Here is a 25831-nt window from a genome sequence, read left to right on the forward strand (position 1 = left end):
CAGCATCTTCATGTGTGCGCCTGGACTTGTACATGATCGTCACGTCATATTTCTGCAGGTGTAGGCTTCACCATACCAGCGGTCCACAAGGATTCCTTAAATTTGCCAGCTAGCATGAGTCGTCATCTGTCACAACATTGAATGGGTGGCCGTAAAGGTAAGCTCGAAACTTTACAAGTACCCATACATCGGTAAAGAGCCCAAAGAGCAATGGAACGAAAAAAGTTAGGCGAAGCGTGAAGAGATGGGAAGAGAGCGGTGTGGATCAGAGACCAAATCAGGATAGCCGATATTCTAATTGACACTAAGAGAAAAAAATGGAGCTGGGCAGGCCATGTAATACATAGGATGGATAACCGGTGGACTATTAGAGTTACATAATGGGTGCCAAGAGAAGGGAAGCACAGTCAAGGATGGCAGAAAACTAGGTGGGGTGATGAAATTCAGAAATTTGCAGGCACAAGTTGGAATCAGTTGGCACAGGACAGGCGTAATCGGAGATAGCAGGGAGAGTCCTTCGTCCTGCAGTGGACATAAAATGGGCTGATGATGATGATACAACAGTAAGGCACATCGTAGTGGTGTAGTTGGACTCTAGGTGTGATGGAGTGCAACTTGTGACAAGTCTTTCAATGCTCTCCTGCCACTGTACAAGACCCACGTTACTTGCATTTCAGTCTTGGCCTCCTGGCCAAGAATGGGCACCAGGCAGGGCTTCGTGAAAGCCGCTTCTTGTTCACAGCTCCAACTGAACGACATATTGTCACGGCCAGGAGATGAGTTAGCCAGTGTAGAGGACGTATAAAAGCACTTCATAAGAGCAGTCAACTCAGCGTCGTTGTCGTCTGTTTTTCCACCCGCGCGCGAGTTCAGCATCATTTTCATGGCCTCGCACATACCGGCGGCGGCCGTATAGAACGTATCAATATCTTTTGTGAGATGAGTAACTGATTCAGCAATCTTTGAAAATTATTTACACAGTGCCGGTAGAATGCGCAAAAACCCAGGAGTGTCGTACAGTTTTCTTATCGGCAGAAGCTGAAAAAAAGACCACAGCAACAGTCTTCTGAGGATAGGGATGGATGCCTTTTGCACTCACGACATGGCCAAGGAAGTTCAGCTCTTCGTAGCCAAGGTGGCATATTTGAGACTTTAGTGTAAGGTTAGCCAATTGGTTTGCCTTGAGTACTTGCTGTGGTTGAATAAAATGCCCAGAAAAGCTGGCTCAGAAAATTATCATGTCATCTAGGTAGACGAGGCAGCTTTGCCACTTCATGTCAGCCTGTAGAGCATCCATCCTTTATTAAGAAGTGGCTGAAGAAGAGCAGAGACTGAATGGAACTGGAACTCGTAAATCCTGCCCAATGATTATATTCTTAGAAACCATAATTTGTACAGAAACGGCACTATTTTAAGCCAAGCCACATTCAGAGACAAGCCTCACACTAATATAACATACCGGCATTCCCATGGTGGCTGAGCACCTATTACAAAACTTGCATAGACAGTGGTGCCAGATTGTAAGAAACATTGCAGTAATCGAGGCCAAATCTAAGCCTACATAAGAGAAATTATACGCAAAGCTCTGAATGCGCCACTACACCTTAAAAAAATGTTGCTCTGTAATTTGATATAAGATGGAATGTCCTAACCCTAAACATGTCAATGCGCGCAACATGTCGCAAGTTATGGCTGCAAAGGTCAAGCTCACGGTGGGCAAGTGGAATCATGATGTGTGGAATACCAGTAGCAAAGTGATGCAGCCACATCAGCTAGAAAGGAAAACATTATACTGTTAACGTTATATACTGAAGCAAGGTTTGGGTACGGGCTAGTTGGTATTCCATGGTATCAATCGTCACTTACAGCGCATACATAGACAAGGGACAAAAAGGACGACAAAGACAAGCGCTGACTTCCAACTGATTTTTATTTTCAGAAACAAACGTATATATCCTAAGACACCAAGACAAAAGCGCCACCTACAAAGCGGCAACCCGACATGAGTATGCATTCAAAATTTATTACCTAAGATGAACGATAGCGCATGTGGAACCTCAGAAAAACCAGTTCTTTGTCTGTTAATGCAATTGATGGCTTACTAACAGAGTCACCATCGGCAATCGCTGCTGCTTCAATGATAATTCTGGTACATTCATTAGAATGCCTAGCTAAGATAGTTGTTTCTTCAAAAATCGGGACGCAGCCGCATTGTGCGCAATGAACACCTAGAAAGCCTTCCCGCCCTTTGTGTACTTTATTGCTGTGTTCTTGTAACCTAACGTTAAGACATCTACCTGTCTGTCCTATACAAGACCTACCGCATTTCAGAGGTATCTTATACACTACACTTTTCGAACAAACTGTATACTTTTTTCTATGATTAATGCTGCAAATACTACGTTTCTTAGCAGCAGGCTTGGTTCTAAACAAAGCTGGGCAAGTTTTTTTTGGAGCAGAGAAAACAACGTCGATACCTGCTCTTTGTCCTATTTATTTAGTTTGTGGGATATTCCATGAATGTACAGGATAACAGCTGTTTTGTTTCTTCGTTCATGTACGTGAGGCTCAAAGCTGTGAGGATCGGTGCTAAACTTATTACGTAGGTTCTCCAAGACTGAGACAAGAAGGTTGCTCGAGTACCCTGCAGCCTTCAACCGAGCTATCTGCGAACTGAAACTAGGTTCTATCAAATGATAACATGATTTTGTTAGTGCATTATGCAAGCAAGCCTGAACGATACCTCTTTTAATGAGTTTTGAACGGGCAGGTGCATGGGAAAACAAAGCCTTGTTAGCTCGCGGCTCGTAGATCCAGCATACATGTTGCCGGGTAAAAGATAACTTCAAATCTAAACACCTGAGTGACCCATTCACCTGAAGCTCATGTGTGAGTGTGAGCGGAGATAAGCATTTTTCGAACAGATCTGACGCTTGACGAACAGAGGCCGCCACACAGCTGTCCTCACAATTAAACAGAACCAAAAAATCATCGACATAACGAAAGGCTTTTTAGATTTTTGTATTGCCCATCCGTGACGTGACGTTCCTGTCTATAGACGGATACAACTTTAGAAAAAAGGGAGGCCCCGCCCAGATGACTGAAGCGTGACAGCCGATTGCCTCCGCGACTAAAATAGTCCTGCTCGAAAAATCGTGCTCCTGAAATGTGTAATTCTCGGTATAAATAAAGACTTTTGTATTTTGATGACTGGTTTAGTAGAGCTCTCATGTGCTACAGCACATGCCGGATAGCAACAGAAAAATAACCCCGTGCCTTCTACAACACTGCCCGTCATCTGCTCTTTAGCTTCATTGCAAGTGACAAAAGTAGAAAGAGCAGCTCTGCATGGCTTTTGCGCTTGGCTACATGTACACGGCGTATCTACTACTCGTTTTACAAGCTTAAAATGAATCAGTTGCTATTGAAAAAGTACTTGTGTAAAACAATGCATTTATCGCAACCATTACAAACCTGGGGCGAGAATACGGTCGAGGCAGGATGGTACAAAAATGCTTCATTCATCGATTTAAATAAATACTCTTATTTTTTAAATAGCATAAAATTTATATTTTTTTGTTTGAGTTTTCACAATTTCACAGCACGCATTCTACAGCTTGCGCGTGCAGTGAGCACTGGTGGACAGCAATCAATCGACGGTGCTACACAACGCTCGAACACCGTCGCTAGACGCTTGGCTATCTCATTGCTGACAATGATCGTTCACGCTAAGTTGATGGTGACAAATCTTTGCGTTGAAGGCTTTTTCTGCAAATATTTTCTGTTGAGACACTCGTAAGTTTGTTTCATGCGTGCACGCTTTTTCTGATTTCTCCTGAGAATGGTTTTGCTCCATCACTTCACCCCGTCCGACGAAAAACGCAGCGACACAGTACAGAAACACACCCGCCGCTAACAGTAGTCACCAGTCTTTGGAAAACTTTTCTCGTCGTAACTTCACTTGGGAGCGAAATAAAACAACATGGAACAAACACGCAGGATGGGTGTTCGTAGCGGTCGCCGCGGGATACTGTTTTCAGGCAAAGCGTAGCGCAGCGCCAGCGATGTTCGCTGCAATGTTCCTTCGCCGGATCACGGCTCAGAATAAACGCACGCGGCACAAATGCCGCATCGTAAGCTCATAATATTTCCGGCATCATAGACCATCACAAACAGTTCTGAAATTCACTCTGACGAGGGGCTGAAGCACAAAGCTGATGCGACCTCACCCAGCTCGAAGCGCAGGCGGCCATCTTCTCCGTCTGCGGGCTTACCGGCCATCCGGCTGATGACGTTAGTCCAGAGTGCGTGCCCATTGGTGGGTGCTCATGTGCCTCCGCCTCGGAGGAGTAAATGTCCCCTTTTTTCTAAAGTTGTATCCGACTACAGGCAAGCCAAAAATAAATCGCTCAACAAGGGAGCGATACATGACCCTATACATATCCCGCTTTCTTGAAGGAAAGCATTTCCTTTCCATTCGGCGGAAGTTGAGGAAAGGTAAAGTTGAAGCAATTTGATAAAGTCTGAAACAGACACACCACATTCATTCTGGAACGCAATGTCAGCAAAACTACTAATGGCATCTTCGACAACAACCAGGAGCACCTGATGCGGAATAGAATAAAACAAGTCTTTTATATCTATGGACATAGCCTTAAATGGGACGTCAGAATGTTGAGAAAGGTAGTGTATCACCTCGAAAGATTCTTTAACCAGAAATGGATCATTAACATTTAGCTTCTTAAGGTGACACTGAAGCCAACAGGAAAGAGAATATTGCCACGTGCCTTTTTCCAAAATAATGACACGGAAGGGCGTTCCCGGCTTGTGGGTTCTGGTGGAGAAAAACATCCGAAGGGCCAACCCTTCCTTGCTGTCTACAGATTGTGCAAGAGTGCCCGAATTCAATTTTAATAAAGTGCATTTTGCCTGCAATTTTACCCTCCTCAGATCAACACCAGTTCGCTTAATAAAGAAGAATCAATGGAAGCGTTCGCCTTTTCCAAGAAATGCATACTCATGTCGGGTTGCCGCTTTGTAGGTGGCGCTTTTGTCTTAGTGTCTTAGGATATATACGTTTGTTTCTGAAAATAAAAATCAGTTGGAACTCAGCGCTTGTCTTCGCTGTCCTTTTTGTCCCTCGTCTATGTATGCGCTGTAAGTGACGATTGTTAAAGTTATGCCAGCTAGATGCATTTTTCCACTCGGCCAAACAGCTTGCATTCTCTGAACAAGTGCAGCTGGGTCAGCACGTGAGCTTCAAATGAAGCACTCATGAACGCATACAGGATGCCTTTTTTTTCTTTAAATCTTTTTTTCTTTAATTTTTAGAAATTGCCTGTGGCATACGGCACAAACATACTCCTTGAGCTGGATAACTTGATGAGGTGGATGGACATTAAGATTAACGAATTCCACTAACCAACATTTGAAATTGATTACTTTAAAGAGCGTAGGTTAGGGCATGTTGGTATTTCATAACTGAGGTTTTTTAGCGCACGAAAAGGGATGAAAGACAGTGGCAAGACAGTAGCACTGTGTCCGCGTCTTGCCACTGTCTTTTGTCCGTTTTAGTGCCCTAAAAAACCTCAGTTATGATTACTTTAGTGCATATATTGCAATGCACAAACTTAACTGTAAGAGTACTGATAGTTAGCCGAGTTGGTAGCTATTCATTGTAAAATTGCAGCGCGCGCGTCACAAGAGAGCCACAGGATCATTTGCCAGCTAGCACAACGAGCAGTCACAAAATTGAGCAGGTGATGGAAACTTTTGCTCTGTATCTCGTTTGTTGTGCGTGCTGCAGCTTCATAATGAATAACAAACACAAATTGAAGCCATTGATCTCACAAGGCACATCCACATAGAACAAATTTTGAAGCTAGCGGAGATTTCAAAATACGTCAAACTAGTGGCAAAAAGGCACTGCTCTACTTAGGTTCTTAAAACCCCTTTTTATGCAGTGACAGTCAAAAATTACTGGAACACCAACGCATTTTGTTGCAAACTTTGGGAATGTAATTCCCAAAACTCGTGTCATCCTCAAATGGCTGTGGAACCGCTATAGATATTTTTCAGTATTTTTACATACGGCTCGTCTACACCCTGATTTTGTAATGCCTCCATGACTGCTGAGGTTTCGACTGAATCAAACGCTTTCTCGTAATCAATGAAAGCTATATATAAGGGTTGGTTATATTCCGCACATTTCTTTATCACCCGATTGATAGTGTGAATATGGTCAATTGTTGTGTAGCCTTTACGAAATCCTGCCTGATCCTTTGGTTGACAGAAGCCTAAGGTGTTCTTGATTCTATTTGCGATTACCTTAGTAAATACTTTGTAGGCAACGGACAGTAAGCTGATCGGTCTATAATTTTTCAAGTCTTTGGCATCCCCTTTCTTATGGATTAGGATTATGTTAGCGTTCTTCCAAGATTCTGGTACGTTCGAGGTCATGAGGCATTGGGTATACAGGGTGGCCAGTTTCTCTAGCACAATCTGCCCACCATCCTTCAACAAATCTGCTGTTACCTGATCCTCCCCAGCTGCCTTCTCCCTTTGCACAGCTCCCAAGGCTTTCTTTACTTCTTCTGGCGTTACATGTGGGATTTTAAATTCCTATTGACTATTCTCTCTTCCATTATCGTCGTGGGTGCCATTGGTACTGTATAAATCTCTATAGAACTCCTCAGCCACTTGAACTATCTCATCCATATTAGTAATGATATTGCTGGCTTTGTCTCTTAATGCATACATCTGATTCTTGCCAATTCCTAGTTTCTTCTTCTGTGCTTTTAGGCTTCCTCCGTTCCTGAGAGCATGTTCAATTCTATCCATAATATTCTTCCTTATGTCAGCTGTCTTACGCTTGTTGATTAATTTGGAAAGTTCTGCCAATTCTATTCTAGCTGTAGGGTTAGAGGCTTTCATACATTGGCGTTTATCAGATCTTTCGTATCCTGCGATAGCTTACTGGTATCCTGTCTAATGGAGTTACCACTGACTTCTATTGCACACTCCTTAATGATGCCCATAAGATTGTCGTTCATTGCTTCAACACTAAGGTCCTCTTCCTGAGTTAAAGCCGAATACCTGTTCTGTAGCTTGATCCGGGATTCTTCTAGTTTCCCTCTTACCGCTAACTCATTGATTGGCTTCTTATGTACCAGTTTCTTCTGTTCCCTCCTCAAGTCTAGGTTAATTCGAGTTCTTAACATCCTATGGTCACTGCAGCACACCTTGTCGAGCACGTCCGCATCTTGTATGATGCCAGGGTTAGCGCTGAGTATAAGGTCTATTTCATTTCTAGTCTCGCCATTCGGGCTCCTCCACGTCCACTTTCGGCTATCCCACTTGCGGAAGAAGGTATTCATTATCCCCATATTATTCTGTTCTGCAAATTCTACTAATAACTCTCCCCTGCTATTGCTAAAGCCTATGCCATACTCCCCCACTGACTTGTCTCTAGCCTGCTTCTTGCCTACCCTGGCATTGAAGTCGCTCATCAGTATAGTGTATTTTGGAAAAAATACTCCTTCACAGACTCAAGAGGCTGACTAGCGGCACTGAACTCTTATTTCTTTGCCTGGCTTTTTATTCTTATCATTGTCTTCTCCATATTAACCTTCAACCCCACTCTTACACTCTCTCTGTTAAGGTCCTCAATCATTTGTTGCAACTAGTCTGCAGTCTTGCTGAATAGAACAATGTCATCGGAAAATCGAAGGTTGCTGAGATATTTGCAGTCGATCCTTACTACTAAGCCTTCGCAGTTTTATAGCTTGAATACTTCTTCCAAGCATGCAGTGAATAGCATTGGAGAGATTAACATTGGAGATCGTGTCTCCCTGTCTGACCCCTTTTTTTATAGGTATGTTCCTCGTGTAGAATTAAGGTATCTGTGGGAACTCAGTAGATATTTTTCAAGGTATTTATGTAGGCAGACTGTACTCGTTGATTACGTAATGCCTCTACAACTGCTGGTATCTCTACTGAATGAAATGCCTTTTCGTATTCTATGAAAGCGATATCGAGAGGTTTATTGTACTCTGCGGATTTCTCTCGATAACCTGGTTAATGACATAGATGTGATCCACTGTAGAGTATCTCTTCCTGACGCCAGCCTGCTCCCTTGGTTGACTAAATTCCAGTGTTGTCCTTATTCTTTTGGAGATTATTTTGGTAAATATTTTATATAATACTGGGACTAAGCTAATGGGCCTATAATTTTTTAGTTCTTTAACGCTGCCTTTTTGTGGATAAGTATAATGTTTGCATTCTTCCACTTTTCTGGGACCCTTGCAGTCGATAGACACTTCGTATAAAGAGCCACCAGTTTTCCAAGCATTATGTCTGCTCCATCTTTGATTAAATCGACTGTTATTCCATCTTTTCCTGCTGCTCTTCCTCATTTCATGTCTTGCCAGGCCCTTCTGACCTCATCACTAGATGTAGGAGGAGTTTCTGTATCCTGTTCATTACAGTTTCTAATGGAGGTATCCAGACTCCTCTGGCTACTGTACAGGTCAGTATAGAATTCTTCCGCTGCTTTTACTATACCTTCAAGATTGCTGATGATTTTACCCTGCTCATCTTTCAGTGCATACATCTTGGTTTGTCCTATGCTAAGTTCCTTTCTCACTGATTTCAGGCTGCATCCATTTTTTATGGCTTCTTCAGTCTTTCTCACGTTATAGTTTCGAATATCCCTTATTTTCGCCTTGTTGATCAGTTTTGACAGTTCGGCCAATTCTATCTTATCTCTTGAGTTGGCCACTTTCATTCTTTGTCGTTTCTTTATTAGGTCCTTTGTTACTTGGGAGAGCTTGCCTACTGGTTGTTTTGGTGCCTTGCCTCCCACTTCAATTGCTGGCTCTGAAGACAGCCTAGTTACAGTTTCCTTCATTACCTCTACGTCATCTTCATCTCTCTGTTCCAAAGCTGCATCTGTGTTTGCAAGTACCAGGCTGAATTCGTCTGCTTTTACCCTTACTGCCTTTAGGTTGACCTGTTTCTTCTTGACCAATTTTACTCTTTCTCTCTTCAAATTGAGGTGAATCCTAGCCCTTACTAACCTATGATCACTGCACTTTACCCTACCTATCACTGCTACATCCTGCACTCTGCTGGGATCGGCAGAAAGTATGAAATCAATTTCATTTCTTGTTTCATCATTAGGGCTGTTCCAAGTCCACTTTATGTTAATGCGCTTCCTCAAAAAGGTGTTCATTATTTTCATCTTATTTCTTTCTGCGAATTCTACCAGCATCTCTCCTCTAGCGTTTCTGGAATCGATGCCGTAGTTGCCAGTTGCCTGTTCACCCGCCTGCCTTTTCCCCACTTTTGCATTGAAGTCACCCATTAGTACAGTATACCAAGTTTGCACTTTTCTCATCGCCAGTTCAACATCTTCATAAAAGTGATCTACTTCCTGATCGTCGTGAGTGGATGTTGGAGCATAGGCTTGTACAACCTTGAACCTATACATCTTATTAAGTATGATTACGACTACTGCTACCCTCTCATTAATGCTGTAGAATTTTTCAATGTTGCCCGCTATGTTGTTATGGATTAGGAATCCTACCATGTATTGCTTCTTGTCAGGAAGACCTCTATAGCAGAGGACGTGGCCGTTATTTAGCAATGTATAAGCCTCATCAGTTCTAATCTCACTAACGCCGATAATATCTCAAACAACGTCGGATAGTTCCTCAAAGAGTCCTGCTAAGCTAGCCTCACTCAAAGGGTTCGGGTGTTAAAGGTTGACAGGGCCAGTTTCTATTAGTGGTACGGGCTGTGTGTGACAGAGAACCCGGTGGCGGAGTCTTCCGATTCGTTCAGGAGAGAAAGTTTTCACGTATATATATATATATATATATATATATATATATATATTAGTCATATCATAAGAAGCCAACAAACACTGACACCAAGGACAACATAGGGGAAATTACTTGTGCTTTATAAATGAAATAATGAAACGATGAATTAATGAAAATTAAAGTGGATGAAAAAACTTGCCGCAGGTGGGAACAGAACCCACAACCTTCGCATGTGTGTGTGTGTGTGTGTATATATACACACACACACACACACACACGTGTAAGTGACAGTGCAGCTATCTACTCTCGACGACTCGGCTTTTTGACGCAGCACAAGATGGAAATACCCCGTGTCTCGTCGCCTTTTGGGTGAGAGGAGCAACGACTTCCACCATTATTTTGCCCCGTACTCATTTTAAGTGCTGTTCGAGGCTGTCGGAACGTAGGTATAGTTTGCCTAGCCGAGTTCACGGCTACCTGCGACGAGTTGTCTTTTATCATATCACATATTTTTTTTATTAATGTGACTACCTTTAGAATCAAGACTTTACCAGTGAATTTTGGCCTCATTGGCTTTATGGGAATGTCATTGGCTTACCCCAATTACTGTCTCGATAGTTATCTGTTTAAAAGATAAGATGAAAATTTTGTGTAAGTAATCTTTTCCGTAAAGAGTAAGAAGAGTGAGTGATGGCATAAACACATACACACACAAAAAGGGTGTCAAGATGAACTTAGCCATTATATAGCCATTGCAAACAAATACAAAAGAGCACTGCAGTTACAACATGAACGTCCAGCTCCATAAATAAGTCAAGCACTTGAAAAAAAAAAAAGAGAAGAATAAAACTAACAGAAGCAACATAGTAAACAAATCTAGAAGTGGCTCGAGCAAAAGAGACTGGAAAAACAGTCTTGAAATTCAATGATGTTGTGCTGATCACACTGCTCTGAAACATGGCAAAGAACACATTCCTGTACTATTGCAACATGCACGACAGCGTATAGTGAGTGTTGCAGCTCTGCTAGGATTATTGTATATGCGTTTTTGAAGGCTCACATGTGTAGGCATGCATGACCAGAGCCTGTGCAAAGCCTCATTCTGCTGATCAAAGTTCTGATCAAATAATTACATGCTCATTTTCCAAAACTACTGCATCATCGGCACACATTCATTGTGCAATTCATGACAAAAAACACATACTTGGCATGCACACCATGCTAAGTGCACCACAACAAAAAAATAAACTGTTTTACCAGAAAAAGATGTGAAAATTGTTTTTAAAAATATCACCCAATGGCAGCTGAACACAGAAGTAAAAAATTCTCAATAACAAATGCCGAGTCACATATTTCTAAGAACACTGCCAGCGAGACTAATAGGTTTATAGGTGCGTAAAACAGCATTAAGAGTGACAAATTTATGCAGCAAATGATATACCATCGTACTTAAATCTGGCAGGTATGCAACCTGTGACCATAACATTGCCGAAAAATACGCTGATCGGCAACACTGACAGCCTCGCTGGGTTGCGACTCGTTGTGTGTGACAGCGTGAAAAAAGAGAAAAGTGAAATGAAATGACGTCAGAGAGGCTTGGCGCAAATGTTCCCGAGCATGGATCATTTCAATGAAATATCCAACAGATTCTGACAAGGTGCAATAATATGAAGCCATTTGTGGTCACTAGCAATGCTGGGCAACATTTTCGTAAAAGACTTCTCACATCTTTTTCCTCTAATTATATGAATACATTGCATAACTCAGGCAAGAGTTCCGGTGTCCTGTCATTACACTGATACGATTGCTTTCCCTAATCCTTGCACACAACATTGATATCTCAAATCATTAGGGCCCAAGAAAAGTTTACCTGATGTATCCAATTTTTGGCATGCAATGTATTTTTTTAAAGCTGTGATGGCATTTTGTAAGTTTTACGAGTTGCCCTTTAGTTTTTCAAGGACTACAATGCTGTGCTTAAATAATGCCCTTCCTTTGAGCCAGCTGCTCAGGGACGTCATGTCAGCCAACTCACCCAGCTGTCCCTACTTTTGCAATAGCTTGAAATTTCTTGAAACAAGAATTGTCTACAAATAGATATGTGGTGGAAGAAATGTTAGATGCACAATCACTGATGTAAATTGAGCATAACAATGGACCAAGTACATACAATAATGTGTGGCAAGGACAGTAGATAGACGGCATAGACTAACTGTGTGTGGTTAGCTAGGAAGCTACGTATCTAGACGGACTTGCTGATGCTTTGATAATCAGAAGGACTGGCGTGTGTGAAACCATATTCCATTCCAGAAGGCTGCTTCAAGTATCATTCAATGCATAGAGAGAAACATTTGCACAGAATAGGGGTGGTATTTATCGCCATCACTTTTGGAAATAGTTTCACTTTTGCGAGATTTTGCAAGAATTGGCACTGGATGCGTCAAAGTATATGGCCAACAGTGCTCTTGGCCCTGTGCAAAGATAGCGAGCTTGGCAAAGTACTATAAATGCTGTTGGTTTTATATGTGGGCTTGCCTGGCCCCGTGAAAGTGAAACATCTCCAAAAGTGGTCGCCCGAGAAAACCATTCCTAAAGGACACCATCCGAACAGTGAAATAAGGGTAAAGACTGGAAGAATACAACAGAAGCAAGGGGGTCTCTAGTTGCAAGGCCGATCGGTGCGGGGTGATGCAAACAAGTTCTTGTTGGCAGACGTGTCGCCCTGGCGTCGACGCGGTGTCGTGGCAGCCACCGTTACCATCGTCTGCAAGCAGAGGCGTCCAACGTGGCAGTCTACACCAAGCAGACATCACTTCACCTTGAGCCGTGCCAAGAATGACACCAGCATCGGACCCATTTATGTCTCAAACAGTGCACGTCATTCTAAGGCCACGCAGTTGGGCTCAGAGTTTCTTACATAATCCAACCCAGTTATAACCAACACGCTTATGCACAATAAATGGTGCAATATACCAAGTAATTTGATATGCCTGAACTAACTTATTAAACAAGCCTTTGTGACGTGTTTGTTTTACAGTCCAACTCGGATATATCGAATTCAAAGAGGATTGCAAAATAGTTCGATATATGGATAACTTGAAATATAAAATATGCCAATCTGAAATTTACCCGATGCCTCTGCAAGTTTAGGACAATTTCTTGAGGTCATAAACAGCGGAAATTTATCACTTTCCTACTCCAAGGCCACTTCAAATGCAAGAAGGTTAACTTATTTTTCTGCACACGAATGCCGTATGTCACAAGTCGCAACAGCACACTTGTACTGCCACTCACTCGTTAACGTACCAGGCCATACGTCTGTTACAATATACCTAAAATACGCCTTTTAAATGGCCGATTGTTATATGCGGGCAATGAGCCAGGCTGTTTTGGGTTTTGGAAAACCAGTCGTCCTTGCTTCTCTACCACCCTAAAGAGTCAATGCATCTCGTGCGTGCTGATCAGCGCTCCAACGCCTCACACACCGGTTCTAAAAGTGGCCTTCAGCTTGCAGAACATTTCAATCCATTCCCACTGGAGCAGAAATAAAATGCATTCAGCATGAGCCCCCAAACTGCACCGATGCCACAATGTCTTTCTGCAAAAGTGTGGATGGGGTGAGCAGTGATAGTTAAATTTAAATGTAAAGATCCACCCAAGTTAGCTTTGGGGTAGGATTCGCTTCGGCCACTCGTGGCATCTCCAGTTTGGCATCCTGTGCCTGGCCCCGTTTACAAAAATCACCCATGCTTTTTGTGAAATTCGTATTGAACTTTGACGTATAGTTCTGCGGAAACCCACAAGGTGGAGCGAATTAATTAATAAGGGGAAAATCAGACATCCACCCGTTCATAGCAATTGTTACAAAAAAAATCCAAACGGGTTCCTCGAAATAAAAGCCTCAGAGTTGAAGAAAAATTTGTCCTGGTTCGGGACTCGAACCCGGGACCACCGCCTTTCTGGGGCAGCCACTCTACCATCTGAGCTAACCAGGCGGCTAGCAGATGGCAGGGCAAGTCGAATTTGTTGACAACACACGAAGCAAAGGCAAGTGTTTGACGTATAGTTCTGCGGAAACCCGCAAGGTGGAGAGAAGTAATTAATAAAGGGAAAAACAGACATCCACCCGTTCATAGCAATTGCTACAAAAGAAACCCATACGGGTTCCTCGAAATAAAAGCCTCAGAGTTGAAGAAAAATTCGTCCTTAATAAAGGGAATCCTTAATAAAGGGATTTATTAATCTTATTGAACTGGGAGGTTGTTTGTGTTCTTGAAGCAGAGTGGAAATCTGCTCTTGCTGACAATGAATGCCCATAGTTTGCACAAGCCATGGTTCCAGATACGCAGCAAGCAAAACTGAGAGCACCATGCTCATTTTTCTTCCATGGCATGTACTGCCCTCCAGATTCAATCTGCTGTTTAACAGCATCGAACAGCACCGTTTCAAATTCATCAGCATTAAATATTTCTGATGACGCGAAAGTGATCGCATCTTCCTTTGGAGAAGTGCAGTTTTCCGTCGCATTGGATATATCGAATGTGGCAGCACAGGAGTTCGATATGAACGTAGTACATGGCTATACTTTTGCATGGGAATTGCAGGAGATTTTACAACTGCTCAATATGTACAAAAATTTGATATATCCGGGTTTGATACATTCGCGACTGACTATATATGAATTTGTCCTCTAGTGAAGAAATGAAGAAAACAATTCATTCATCGAAGACAAAACACTGTGCTGTAATAGTAGGCACTAATTTTTCACTGTGACTCGAAGAAATGTTTTTCTGCATCAGTAAGAATGGTGTTCTTGATTGGCGAAATTGTGCAAACATTTTGTAGCCCACTTCCCTTTATGACTTTAATTGTGTTGGCAGCGGACACCTCCAGTTTGATATAGCCTATGTGCAGCTCATTATGTAGGAGCTATATTATGCTAGTATCAGTCAGCAAATGTTGTGAAAAGAGAATAATTAACTTTATCCTGGTTTGTATTAACTCTGGTTTGACTGCACTACACATAAAAATCCACCATCATTTAAGTTGTATTAAAGACTTCCGTTATTACAGATGGAAGGCTCAGTTTGTCTTTAATGTGGTTTGACCAAAAATGCTTTCGCAGTAGCAGAGCTTTCTTGGAATCAAATATTTGTAACAATTCTTCGTTCTCACACAAAATACTCTACAGTTATGTTGGCTCGAAAACAATTTGACACATATAGTGAGAGAATATAAATAGCAAATTAAAGTAGTTAGCAGTAAGTGCATGCTTTGTTTTTGTGTGGATTTAATAGGGGTGTGCGAATAGTAGTTTTTGAAACCGACTCAAGTACGAATCAAATAGCACCAGAAGTGAATCGAATTGAATATAGAATATTTTGGGAATAATATGCAGCCTCATCACCACCAATACAAAACAATTTTAATCACGTGATTTTAACGACACTAGAAAGTTTCCGTCACTATGCTGCATGTTAAATGGCATGTTCTATTTTAGATCTTGTGTACCGATTCTGGCTGCCGAGTTCAGCGGATGACGTATCTTCGTCCCTCATGATAACGTCACGAGTGGCTGTAGGTTTTAGACATGCCCCTTTGGAAAAATGCGTCTGGATGTGGCGTCGGAGATAATAGAAAAGGTTTATCCCGAATCCACCTCCATCTGACACTGTGTGCTTTCGATTTTTACACTCACATCTATCTTGCTCTTTGCAGGTTTAGACACTTCGTTGATAGCAGTAACTACCATGCCGTCGCAGTACGAAAGTTTGTGCGAGGAGTGGTCTTGAATTGTAGCGTCTGGGCTTGGTCTTTGGCATTTCGACGTGGGCTAAGCTGCCTCCGGGACCGGCAAACCTTAGCAATGTGCCCAGTTTTTCCACATTTCCTGCACTGGGCACCACGGAACTGACACAGGCGGCGTTCGTGCGGGCGTCCACAGCTGGCGCAGGGGCCGCCCACCAAGCTCTCTGTGTCCCATCGTTGAGCGGGGCTTGCACGTAACCAAAGAACGTCTTCGGCGGTGCCTCGCTGGCCATCATCGCCAGTCGTCGTCCCTTGATGCACAGGCTCGAAACGCAGCGTGTTCGTTATTTGAAACGAGGGTAGGCTGGCTTCCCGGGCAATGGCCTCAGTGGCAACTGCTTCCTAAACAGCACTGGTGAAAGACGCCTCTTTTTTCGCCAGTAGTCGCTGCTTCACCGTGCCGATTCGCAGTCCGAACACGAATCGATCCCGTAGCACGGTGTCGATGTTGTTGAAGTTGCAGTGCTGTGCCGTTGCTCGAAGAGCAGCGATCTAAGCGGCGGCAGACTCACTTGGTGCCTGGTCGCAGTGATGGAATTCATATCGTCTGGCAAGCTCCGGTGGTTCTGGCGCTAGGTGGTTGTGCAGAACGGCGAAAATTGTTTCGAATGGTGTATCCTTCAGCTGGGCCGGTGCCACAAGCGCCCTGGCTAATTGGAAAGTGGCAGGACCGCAGTGGCTGAGGAATGTCGATCTCTTCTTGCTGGCATCCGCAACGTCCTGTGCCTCAAGGAAGAACTGCCTCCCACATAGTCCTCCCACTCTTCAGGGTGAGTGATGTCGAAAGGCTAGAGCCCCTCCACTGTGGTGGCCATCATTGTGAACGAGTACATATTGAACGGAGCTAGCTTCCTATTGCGGCGATCTCATTCAATCCCCCCCTCGTTGCCAGAGTTATCTTGCTGCGTGGGTCATATCACGAGGCATTATCGCTACAAGGCAATTCGGCAATAACCTTTTATTGTCGTCACAAAACAAACACAGAACAGGGGAACTTGATAACAACTGGAATATATACACTCTTGGGGCCGGAAGAGGGCGTTCTTCAACACCAGGGTTGACTGGCGAAGATACGTCATCCGCTGAACCCACCATCAACAAAGCCTTGCAGCAGCACTCGTATCAGGTACCAGCTGTCGACCACCTGCTGGCATCCCTCTCTGGTGGAACTGTCTTTGCAAAGCTAGACTTAGCAGAGGCCTACAAACAGCTTCCAGTGACTGATGAATCTGCAGAGGCATAGACCATTGTGATGCATCGGGGTGCTTTCCGCATTCAACGATTATAATTCGGTGTCAGCATCGCACCTGGCATCTTCCAGAATTTAATGTAAAACCTACTATGCGGACTACCAGGCGTCGTCCCCTATTTTGATGTCCTCATTTCAGGTGCATCGTGCCAGGAATTGCTTAGTCGTCTTCGAGAGGTCCTTCAATGGTTCCAAAATGCAGGGCTTAAGGTCAAAAAGGAGAAATGCCAGCTAGGAGTGACTCGAGTTGAATTTTTGGGTTTCCGAGTCAATGCAGAGGGAATCCACCCCACACTGGCCAAGACGCAAGCCATCCTTAATGCCCCGCGGCCGTTGAACAGAGCCGAGCTGCAGGCCCTGGGTCTTCTCAATTTCTATCATGCATTCCTTCCCCACAAGGCCACTGTCGCTGAACCCCTGCACCGTTTGTTGGACAAGAAGGTCCCCTGGCTGTGGGGAAACCTACAACAAACTGGAGTAAAGAAGTTCCATAACTACATATTCGGCCGCCCATTTCAGATCCATACAGACCACAAGCCGCTCCTGGGGCTCTTCACATCAGAACGGCAAACGCCACAGATGCTTTCACCGCGAATGTTGTGTTGGTCCATTTTTCTGAATGTATACCAGCATTCTCTCCACCACCGACCAGGAAAACAGTTAGGCCGCGCAGATGGTCTCAGCAGATTGCCTCAAGCAGACCAGTGCCAGGGTGACTCTTCACCAGCATAGGTCGTCATGCTTCTGGACGTACTTCCAGGATCTTCAGTCCATGCAGATGATGTGGCTAAGTACTCTGCCAAGGATGCTATCCTCTCCCATGTCTTCAAATGGGTGTGGAAGAGGTGGCCAAGGTGCGCTCCGAGTTCCGAATTCACACTACTCGTGTCCAGGTAACATGAGCTTTCCGCCCACAAGGGATGCTTACTGTGGGGTGACTGTGTGGTGATTCCACAGAAGTGCCATTTCCGGGTCCTCGAAGCTCTGCATGTCGGACACCCCGGCATCATCAGAATGAAAGCACTTGCCCGCAGTTATGTATGATGGCCCGGCATCAATGCGGCCATTGAGGAATGGGTCCGGCGGTGCTTTCCTTCCAGGAAACATGGCCCGAGATGCCTCGGGCACCTGTGCACCCATGGGAGATGACCCGGACTTTATGGTCACGCCTGCACATTGATTTCATTGGTCCATTCCAAGGCCAGACCTTCTTGATTGTGGTGGATTCTTATTCCAAATGGCTTGTGGTCATACCAATGTCGTCAATGACATCGAGTGCGGTAATCACTACCTTATGAAGATTGTTTGCAACTCATGGCCTGCCAGATACCCTCGTCTCAGACAATGGCCCGCAATTCACATCCACAGAATTTTGAGGGTTCCTGTATGCCAACCTCATACGCCAAGTGACATCTGCACCCTTCCATCCATCCATGCTGAAAGGATGGTACGGACCACCAAAGAGGCATTATCTCGGATAATCCGAGGAAGCTAGGCACAGCGCCTGGCAGACTTCACTCTACAGCAGCATGTAACCCTGCACACAGTCATGAGACGCTCCCCATGCAAGTTGTTGATGGGCCGCCGACTGTCTACCATGCTGGACCAGCTGCACTCAGACAGGGCCTCTGACAAGTCCTTCTGGTTGGCAGAAGCTCTGCCTACAACACGCACATTCCAGCTCAACGACCCAGTACTTGTACCTCACTACAGTTAGGGCCCACTGTGGGTATCTGCTGTGATTTCCTGAGCAACTGGCCTGATCTCTTACGAAGTGGCTCTTCCGGATGGCCGTGTGTGTTGCAGGCACGTAGACCAGCCTCCTTGTCGGAGCAGCATTCCCATGAGGTTAGCCGAAACCGTATCTGACGGAGGACAGCCTGATGTGCGGCCTGCGTCAAGCCCTTCACCTGGCGGAGTGAGCAGCAGCATGACACCAGATCCCAGTGAACCCAAGAAGCAACCAAGAGTCATGCTACCACCTGAGGAGCAACCAACAGTCGGACGACATAGCAGCACCTCAGCCAGCACCAGCGGAGCACAGTGTCGGATTGCCGGACCCACACCATTCGTAGAGTTTCCGGAAGACACCCCAACATCTTCGGGACTTTGTGCTGGCATTGGCTGACTGCTGAGTCCAAACTAAGGGGGAAGGAGTGTTGTGTACCGATTCTGGCCGCTGAGTTCAGCGGATGGCGTATCTTTGTCAGTCAACCCTGGTGTTGAAGAGCGCCCTCTTCCGGCCCCAAGAGTGTATATATTCCAGTTGTTATCAAGTTCCCCTGTTCCGTGTTTGTTTCGTGACGGCAATAAAAGGTTATTGCCGATACGCCTTGAAGCGATGACCCACGCAGCAACATAACAAGTACAAAGGGAGCCTTAACAATAACTGAAAAGTTTGCTTGCAAACTCAGCGCTATTGTGAGTATATGTGGTCATGCATTGTCACATTCAGAAATGTAGCCTTTCCGTCCAAACAACATTGCCCTCACACCTAAACCAAAAATGCGAGTCATCTGCAGCGATGGCAGAACTAGCCCTCCTTCTCTATTTTGAACGGTCGTGGCAGATGGTGCCACTATCCTATCAAATATGGTGCAATCAAACGCCTTCATATTTAACACAATGGAAGGATACATGTGCTTATATATATATATATATATATATATATATATAGTGTCTGAACAACACCCACTGCCTAATGCCATGCCTAAACAATATTTTATTACAGTGAAGCTGTTAGCCTCTAGTTGGTCGAGATTTTCCCTCAGGGAAAAAAAAAAGAAACCTCCGAAAGTACCTAAAAAAAAAAAATAAAGAAACCTCCAACGACTGAAGCAAAAAGTGAATACATTCTTTGGTACCATGCATACGACATCCAGCACAGCATTCGTTTCAATGAAGAACATGCACAAAACAAGCATCTAAACTACATCATTGATCATAACATGCTTTATATAACAATGCGAAGCACGTAGCATTCCCTGCATATGTTTCCCAGTGAAGATTACTGTTGTGCAAGCTGCTGTGGTGATGGTGGCAGTTTGCGACGTGGAGAATGATGTCACTAGCCTTTCATATATAAAAGAACCAGCCAAGCAATTTATTTCGTTGTTGTTGCAGCACCGCTATGGGTAGGCTCCAGAGTGGTAGGGTAGGCACATAGCTGAGACTTGAGAGAAGACGCGTGAATACAAGAAGTGGCGAAGGGAAAAGAAATGGCAATACAACCAGCGGCGTTGTGCTGCCAAAATTACCATTACCACATTACTGTAAAGCAATAAAGCATTGCATGTCCCCCTCAGCAGTTGTATTGGTGGTTTTCAAAGCATCGCTGGACATCCACTTTTGCAGGGCCATGATGGCAAATAAATTTTTTTTTAATTCGTCGTGACTTTACTGGTAAAGGCCAGCGCCCTGAGTCACAGCATGCTGTGGTACAGTATCTCTGCTGTGCAAGGAATAAAAGTTATTGTATTTTTGCTTCAATTTTATGTTTGGTCACTCGAACCTTGCCTATTCGATTCGAGGACCAAATTGAATAGGAAAGTATTCGATTCGTAAATAGAATGTTTTGAATATTTGCACAACCCTAGGATCTGGTAACTGTGCAACCCTTGTGAAAGTGCTTGTGCTTCGACAATGAATTGCAACACATTAATGTAGCCAAAACAGCTGTCCTGGTAGCAGACCAAGCAGTGGCTTTCTGGAAAAGGTACCAACTCAAAGCATCCCCTTATCAGCATGCACACAACAGCAATGCTGCACCCCTTCTAAGTAAAAAACCGAGCGATTGGGGTACAAAAAAAAAAAAAAAAGGACAATCAAACGAAGGGAGACAATGCTAGTTGTGGAGTGCACCTTTGCAAAGCGACTTGCTTAACCAGCTAGCTCAATGTAAATCTGTTACGTTTAAACAAAAGAACTGCAACAGGAATTGTTGCAGAACTGTTGCAAAGGAATTGCAACAAACAGATGCACACCCCATGCGAGCCCCATACCACTATGCAGAACAAATATTCAGCACCGTTACACGAATGGCTTCCACCCACTCAGTCAAACAAAACAAGCTGTACAGGACAAGCATGCGCCTAAGTGGTTAGGCCTGCTAATTACAAGCACCAGAGAGTGTCAACGAACGGTGGCATCAGAATGGTGGCAATGAACGGGGTGAATGAGATGCCCGGCAGGCTGAATGCCCACCATGCAAAGCAGTTACGAGCTGTCCGAGCATGCTCACATGTTTAAGTGAATGCCAACGTTTTCATGTCGTTTACTGCCCTTATTCTCTCTGCCTGCGCACTATCTTTGAAGACATTAAGGTGCTTTGTAGTAGCACAGCATAGACTGCTTATGACGCAAGTCACCAAAGTCTCAAATATCTGTACTATAACCAAAAAAAACATTTTCAAAGGCTGTGTATGTGCAAAATGTGCAGACCAAGTAGCCATGTCTACCTCAGAATTGAAGCATGCGACCGGAATGTTTTCATTCACTTAAATTTACGAGCTTTGAAAGGTTATTGCATGAGAAATTGTAGTCTTTGCACGAAGTAGACAAAGTAACACAGAAAAAAAAAATGACAGAGGAAAGTAACCTGCTGTCCAAATTTTCAGACCGGCTCAATTACTTGAAATTCCACCAACTGAACAAAACTAATCTAGAACGGCAATGGAAATTTTGCATGCCCCACATTGTCTCATTCAATTTCTCAGACTGATCCGCCTGCGTGCAATGCCAAAAATGTGGCGACCACAAACCAACTTGCCGCCTTTCAAGCATTGCCCGTGCCCCGCTCTTTCATTGTCAAGGTGGTTCCTTTCCAAGTGCTGTACAGCCACTGCAAAGCACTTCATCGACTTTGGTACCGAAATTTTGGTAGCCGACGAGGCACGCCATTTGGGCCTAGCCGACAGCAATGTCGGATGGCGTGTAGGTACGGGCAACTCTCCCTTGATGTGTTTGTAGCTGTAGAAGGTCACATAAAGATAGGGCATGCGATTGTGCGCATGGGCCGAACTGGCTGCTGCATCTGCAAAGCGGAGTTTGATTTCACTGGTGATCAGCTACGGCAACTATTGGGAACATTTACCAAATTTGTATGTGTGTGTACTGGTAAGAGTGGCAGAAGCTCGCACGAGAACATAAGGACTCAAAAGTGCCGAACTAAATTTGCTTAAACAGACAGCAGTCAATGTTCCACATACGATATCTGCACTTTACCACGATGCGCATACTGCGACAGGCGCACACAAGCCAAAGAGCGACTATGTGCATGTACTCAGTGTAGAGGGCGCACCGCTGATAAGCAACTGAGACTCGAAGGCCTTTCCATCGCCTAGCTAACTCCCACATGTCCACATCACACTGCCACCACTTTTGCTTTGTGTTCCTTGTTCGTTTGCTCCACATCTCCTCCTCCCCTTACATTCCCATCAGTCGGTGAATCTTGTTAAGAAGCGCGCTCACTACTGCGCTAGTGTGCAGCATTTTCCCATGGGACCTGCATTATAAATGGTATTTTTTCTCATGCAGTTGAGCTACAAGCATGCATATAGATGGAGTTTTATGGGAGGATAAATAGGAGTTAGAAAATACTACTGTCTTCAGTCTCTTTTCTGCTTTTTACTTATAAATATTAAAAGCATGCCGATGATATGTCAATCGGCTTTCCAGGGACGCCCACATAGAAACTGTCAAGTGTTTTTATTTGCAGAGACATGGTTGGTGCTCCTATGCCACACTGAACTGTGCAAGAAAGCTTGGCCTAGACCTAACTCTGTGCTCGACAATGTGCTGGCCGTCCTTGTCTAGGCGCACACGCAATACCACTATGTGAAACTGGCAAAGGCAAGTCCATCAAACAATGTCAAGCAAAGTTTCAATTGTTGTCATTAAAGCAATGCACATGTTGCATGCATCCAGCATTATTTCCCACAGTTTACAGTGACCATGGCAATACAACATTGTCATGTGTTTTTCAATGTTCAGTGGGTGGGTGATTGTGTGTTGCCATGGTAGTGATTAAAGATCCAACCATTTGCAACACAATAAGTCATCAGAGGTTGACACAGCAAAGAAAAAAAGAAAACATAAAGCACAAAATTTTGCGAGTATGAAAAGGTGCAAGTGTTTGTCAAGTTTGTGAAGATGAGCGGGTGCGAAAATGCAAATTAATTAAAGTCCCAGCCATGGCGGAACCAGACAGAGTGAGACAAGAGCGGCACACAACGGCACGAGAATTCAGGTGTGAACCCAAGGGATGTGCAAATGCAGGAAAGGGGTGGGAAAAACAAAAGAAAGAAGCAGTGTTATGGCTTCACCGACACAGCAGGGAGCATTCAATAATCACTACGAAACCGTACAAGAATGCACAAAATATGTTTGTACACAAAGAGGCCAAGTGTGGTCACACAGCCTCTGTGGCATACAGCACAGGACTCATGCAAATCTAAGCTGCACGACATCTAGAGAAAAAAGGCCACAAATTAAGTCATGACTTTTAAAAAACAGCATCTTTGCTAGCTGCCTGGCATGCGATGCTGCAACTTGGAACACACACAGTTCATTGGCCAGAGAAGTTGGTCATGTAGTGGCATTGCATTCCCGCATGGCTCCAACTGCCCTCTCCAACAGTCTGCAGCCAATATTCTGCACTGCCTAAGCCAAGCCATCTACTTTACACGTGTGTGCACCCATATGCAGGGGGAACCTGCATTTGAGGCATTGTTCTTGCACTTGCGCAGGTTTGTTTGTATGCATGCATTATTTGTATGTAGTTGTATACATTATGTTATGTCATTTTTATACAGATACAGTCGACTTTCGTTAATTCGACCCTGATGGGACTGCCAAAATTGGTAGAATTATCCGGCAAGTCTTAAAGGGCCCTTAACCAGGTCTGGTCATTTTGAGCTGACAAGCGCCGTGCTTACAATGCGCGCTAATGATCATGTCCGCTAAGTATTATGTCGCTATGCACCACGAAGAGAGCGGAAATTTCATATTAAATGCCGTTTGCACTTCTCGTGGGAACCGCGCTCCCAGCTGGAGAGTTGGTGTATGTAGAACAAGTGCACCTATGTACATCGCACTGCTGTGACGTTGCTCGTACTGACACGCGACTGAGAATTATGACGTAGTAGTTCTGCGGAAACCCGCAAGGTGGAGAGAAGAAGAAGTGAATAAAGGGAAAATCAGACATCCACAAGTTCATAGCAATTGCTACAAAGGAAACCCACACGGGTTCCTCGAAAGAAAACGCCTCAATGTTGAAGAAAAATTCGTCCTGGTCCGGGACTCGAACCCGGGACCACCGCCTTTCCGGGGCAGCCGCTCTACCATCTGAGCTAACCAGGTGGCTAGCAGATGGCAGGGCGAAGTCGAATTTGTCGACAACACGAAGCAAAGGCAAGTGTTTGACGTAGTAGTTCTGCGGAAACCCGCAAGGTGGAGAGAAGAATGAATAAAGGGAAAATCAGACATCCACCCGTTCGTAGCAATTGCTACAAAGGAAACCCACACGGGTTCCTCGAAAGAAAACGCCTCATTGTTGAAGAAAAATTCGTCCTGGTCTGGGACTCGAACCCGGGACCACCGCCTTTCCGGGGCAGCCGCTCTACCATCTGAGCTAACGAGGCGGCTAGCAGATGGCAGGGCGAAGTCGAACTTGTCGACAACACGAAGCAAAGGCAAGTGTTTGACGTAGTAGTTCTGCGGAAACCCGCAAGGTGGAGAGCATTATTCAAGGCAACATCTGTTAATTGTGTAATCTGTTGCTTCAATAGACAAATTAAAGTTCATATAAATAATGAAACACACAAACCGAACGTCTGCATGTTCTTGTTCTGCATAGCACCAACTTATACTGCTAGTCAGGCGTTCTCGTGCACAGCAGGCCAAATCGTGTACTACACGAAACCAGACAAATGCAACAGCTCCCGCACAACGCCATCAGTGGAAGTGCACCGTGTAGCAAAAAAGTGAGGAACAAAAATATTGTTACGTAGGAAGACACCAATGAAAAGCTATTTACAAGTATATTTACAAGGCAATATGCCGCAGGTGGCCAAGAGGCAACAGCCCGCGCTAGCTTCCAATCGTCGTCTTCTTACTGCTCGGCTCTTCGTCATTGGAAATACTATCCCGTAGCACTACCCCCGGCAGCAAAAGCGCCGTCCCGGAGCGACTAAAGCCCAGACTCTGAAGCAGTGTAGTAGGTCTTGAGCCTACTGACGTGCACGACATCACTAGATGCCAGAGTAGATGACGAGGTTGAGCTCACAGGAGCAATTTCGTACGTCACAGGCGTCACCTGGCGAAGCACGCGAGGGCGATGGCGTCGCGCGCATACTCGGTTGTTGAGGTCGCAGCAGGAGGAAGTACCGTGTCAAGGGGCAAGGTCGGTTCGCGACCGTAGAGTAGATAAAATGGAGAAAATCCGGCGGTGTCGTGCCGGGAAGAATTATAAGCAAATGTGACATAAGGAAGGGCAACGTCCCAGTCGTGGTGGTCCTTCGAAATGTACTTGGACAGCATGTTGGTACGAGTACGGTTTAACCGCTCTAATAATATTTGGGGTTTTACGTGCCAAAACCACTTTCTGATTATGAGGCACGCCGTAGTGGAGGACTCCGGAAATTTTGACCACCTGGGGTTCTTTAACGTGCACCTAAATCTAAGCACACGGGTGTTTTCGCATTTCGCCCCCATCGAAATGCGGCCGCCGTGGCTGGGATTCGATCCCGCGACCTCGTGCTCAGCAGCCCAACACCATAGCCACTGAGCAACCACGGCGGGTGGTTTTAGCCGCTCTGTCAGGCCATTGGTTTGAGGATGGTATGAGGTAGTCAGCTTGTGTTGAATAGAGCAGGAACGCACAATGTCGGCGATAACTTTAGAGAGGAAGTTACGACCACGGTCAGTAAGCAGCTGTAGCGGGGCTCCATGC

At 44.7% G+C, this 25831-nt stretch overlaps 1 protein-coding gene across 7 annotated transcripts in view; it reads right to left on the reverse strand.

The window, feature by feature from the left end:
* Nucleotides 1–25831, reverse strand: part of LOC142590689 (nuclear distribution protein nudE-like 1) — a 400224-nt gene that overhangs the window by 50999 nt on the left and 323394 nt on the right. For 2 of the 7 annotated variants that reach the window (XM_075703110.1, XM_075703109.1), the window contains exon 9: nucleotides 22571–22722. The exons of 4 other annotated variants lie outside the window; for them this stretch is intronic. In XM_075703110.1, coding sequence (XP_075559225.1) covers nucleotides 22615–22722 — 108 coding nt within the window. In that variant the 3' untranslated portion in view covers nucleotides 22571–22614. Of the gene's footprint in view, nucleotides 1–1912; nucleotides 12589–22570; nucleotides 22723–25831 lie in introns of those variants that run through there. One more of the 7 variants, XM_075703111.1, reaches the window with a different exon arrangement.

Source organism: Dermacentor variabilis, chromosome 8, assembly GCF_050947875.1.
Source record: "Dermacentor variabilis isolate Ectoservices chromosome 8, ASM5094787v1, whole genome shotgun sequence".
Lineage (NCBI taxonomy): Eukaryota > Metazoa > Arthropoda > Arachnida > Ixodida > Ixodidae > Dermacentor > Dermacentor variabilis.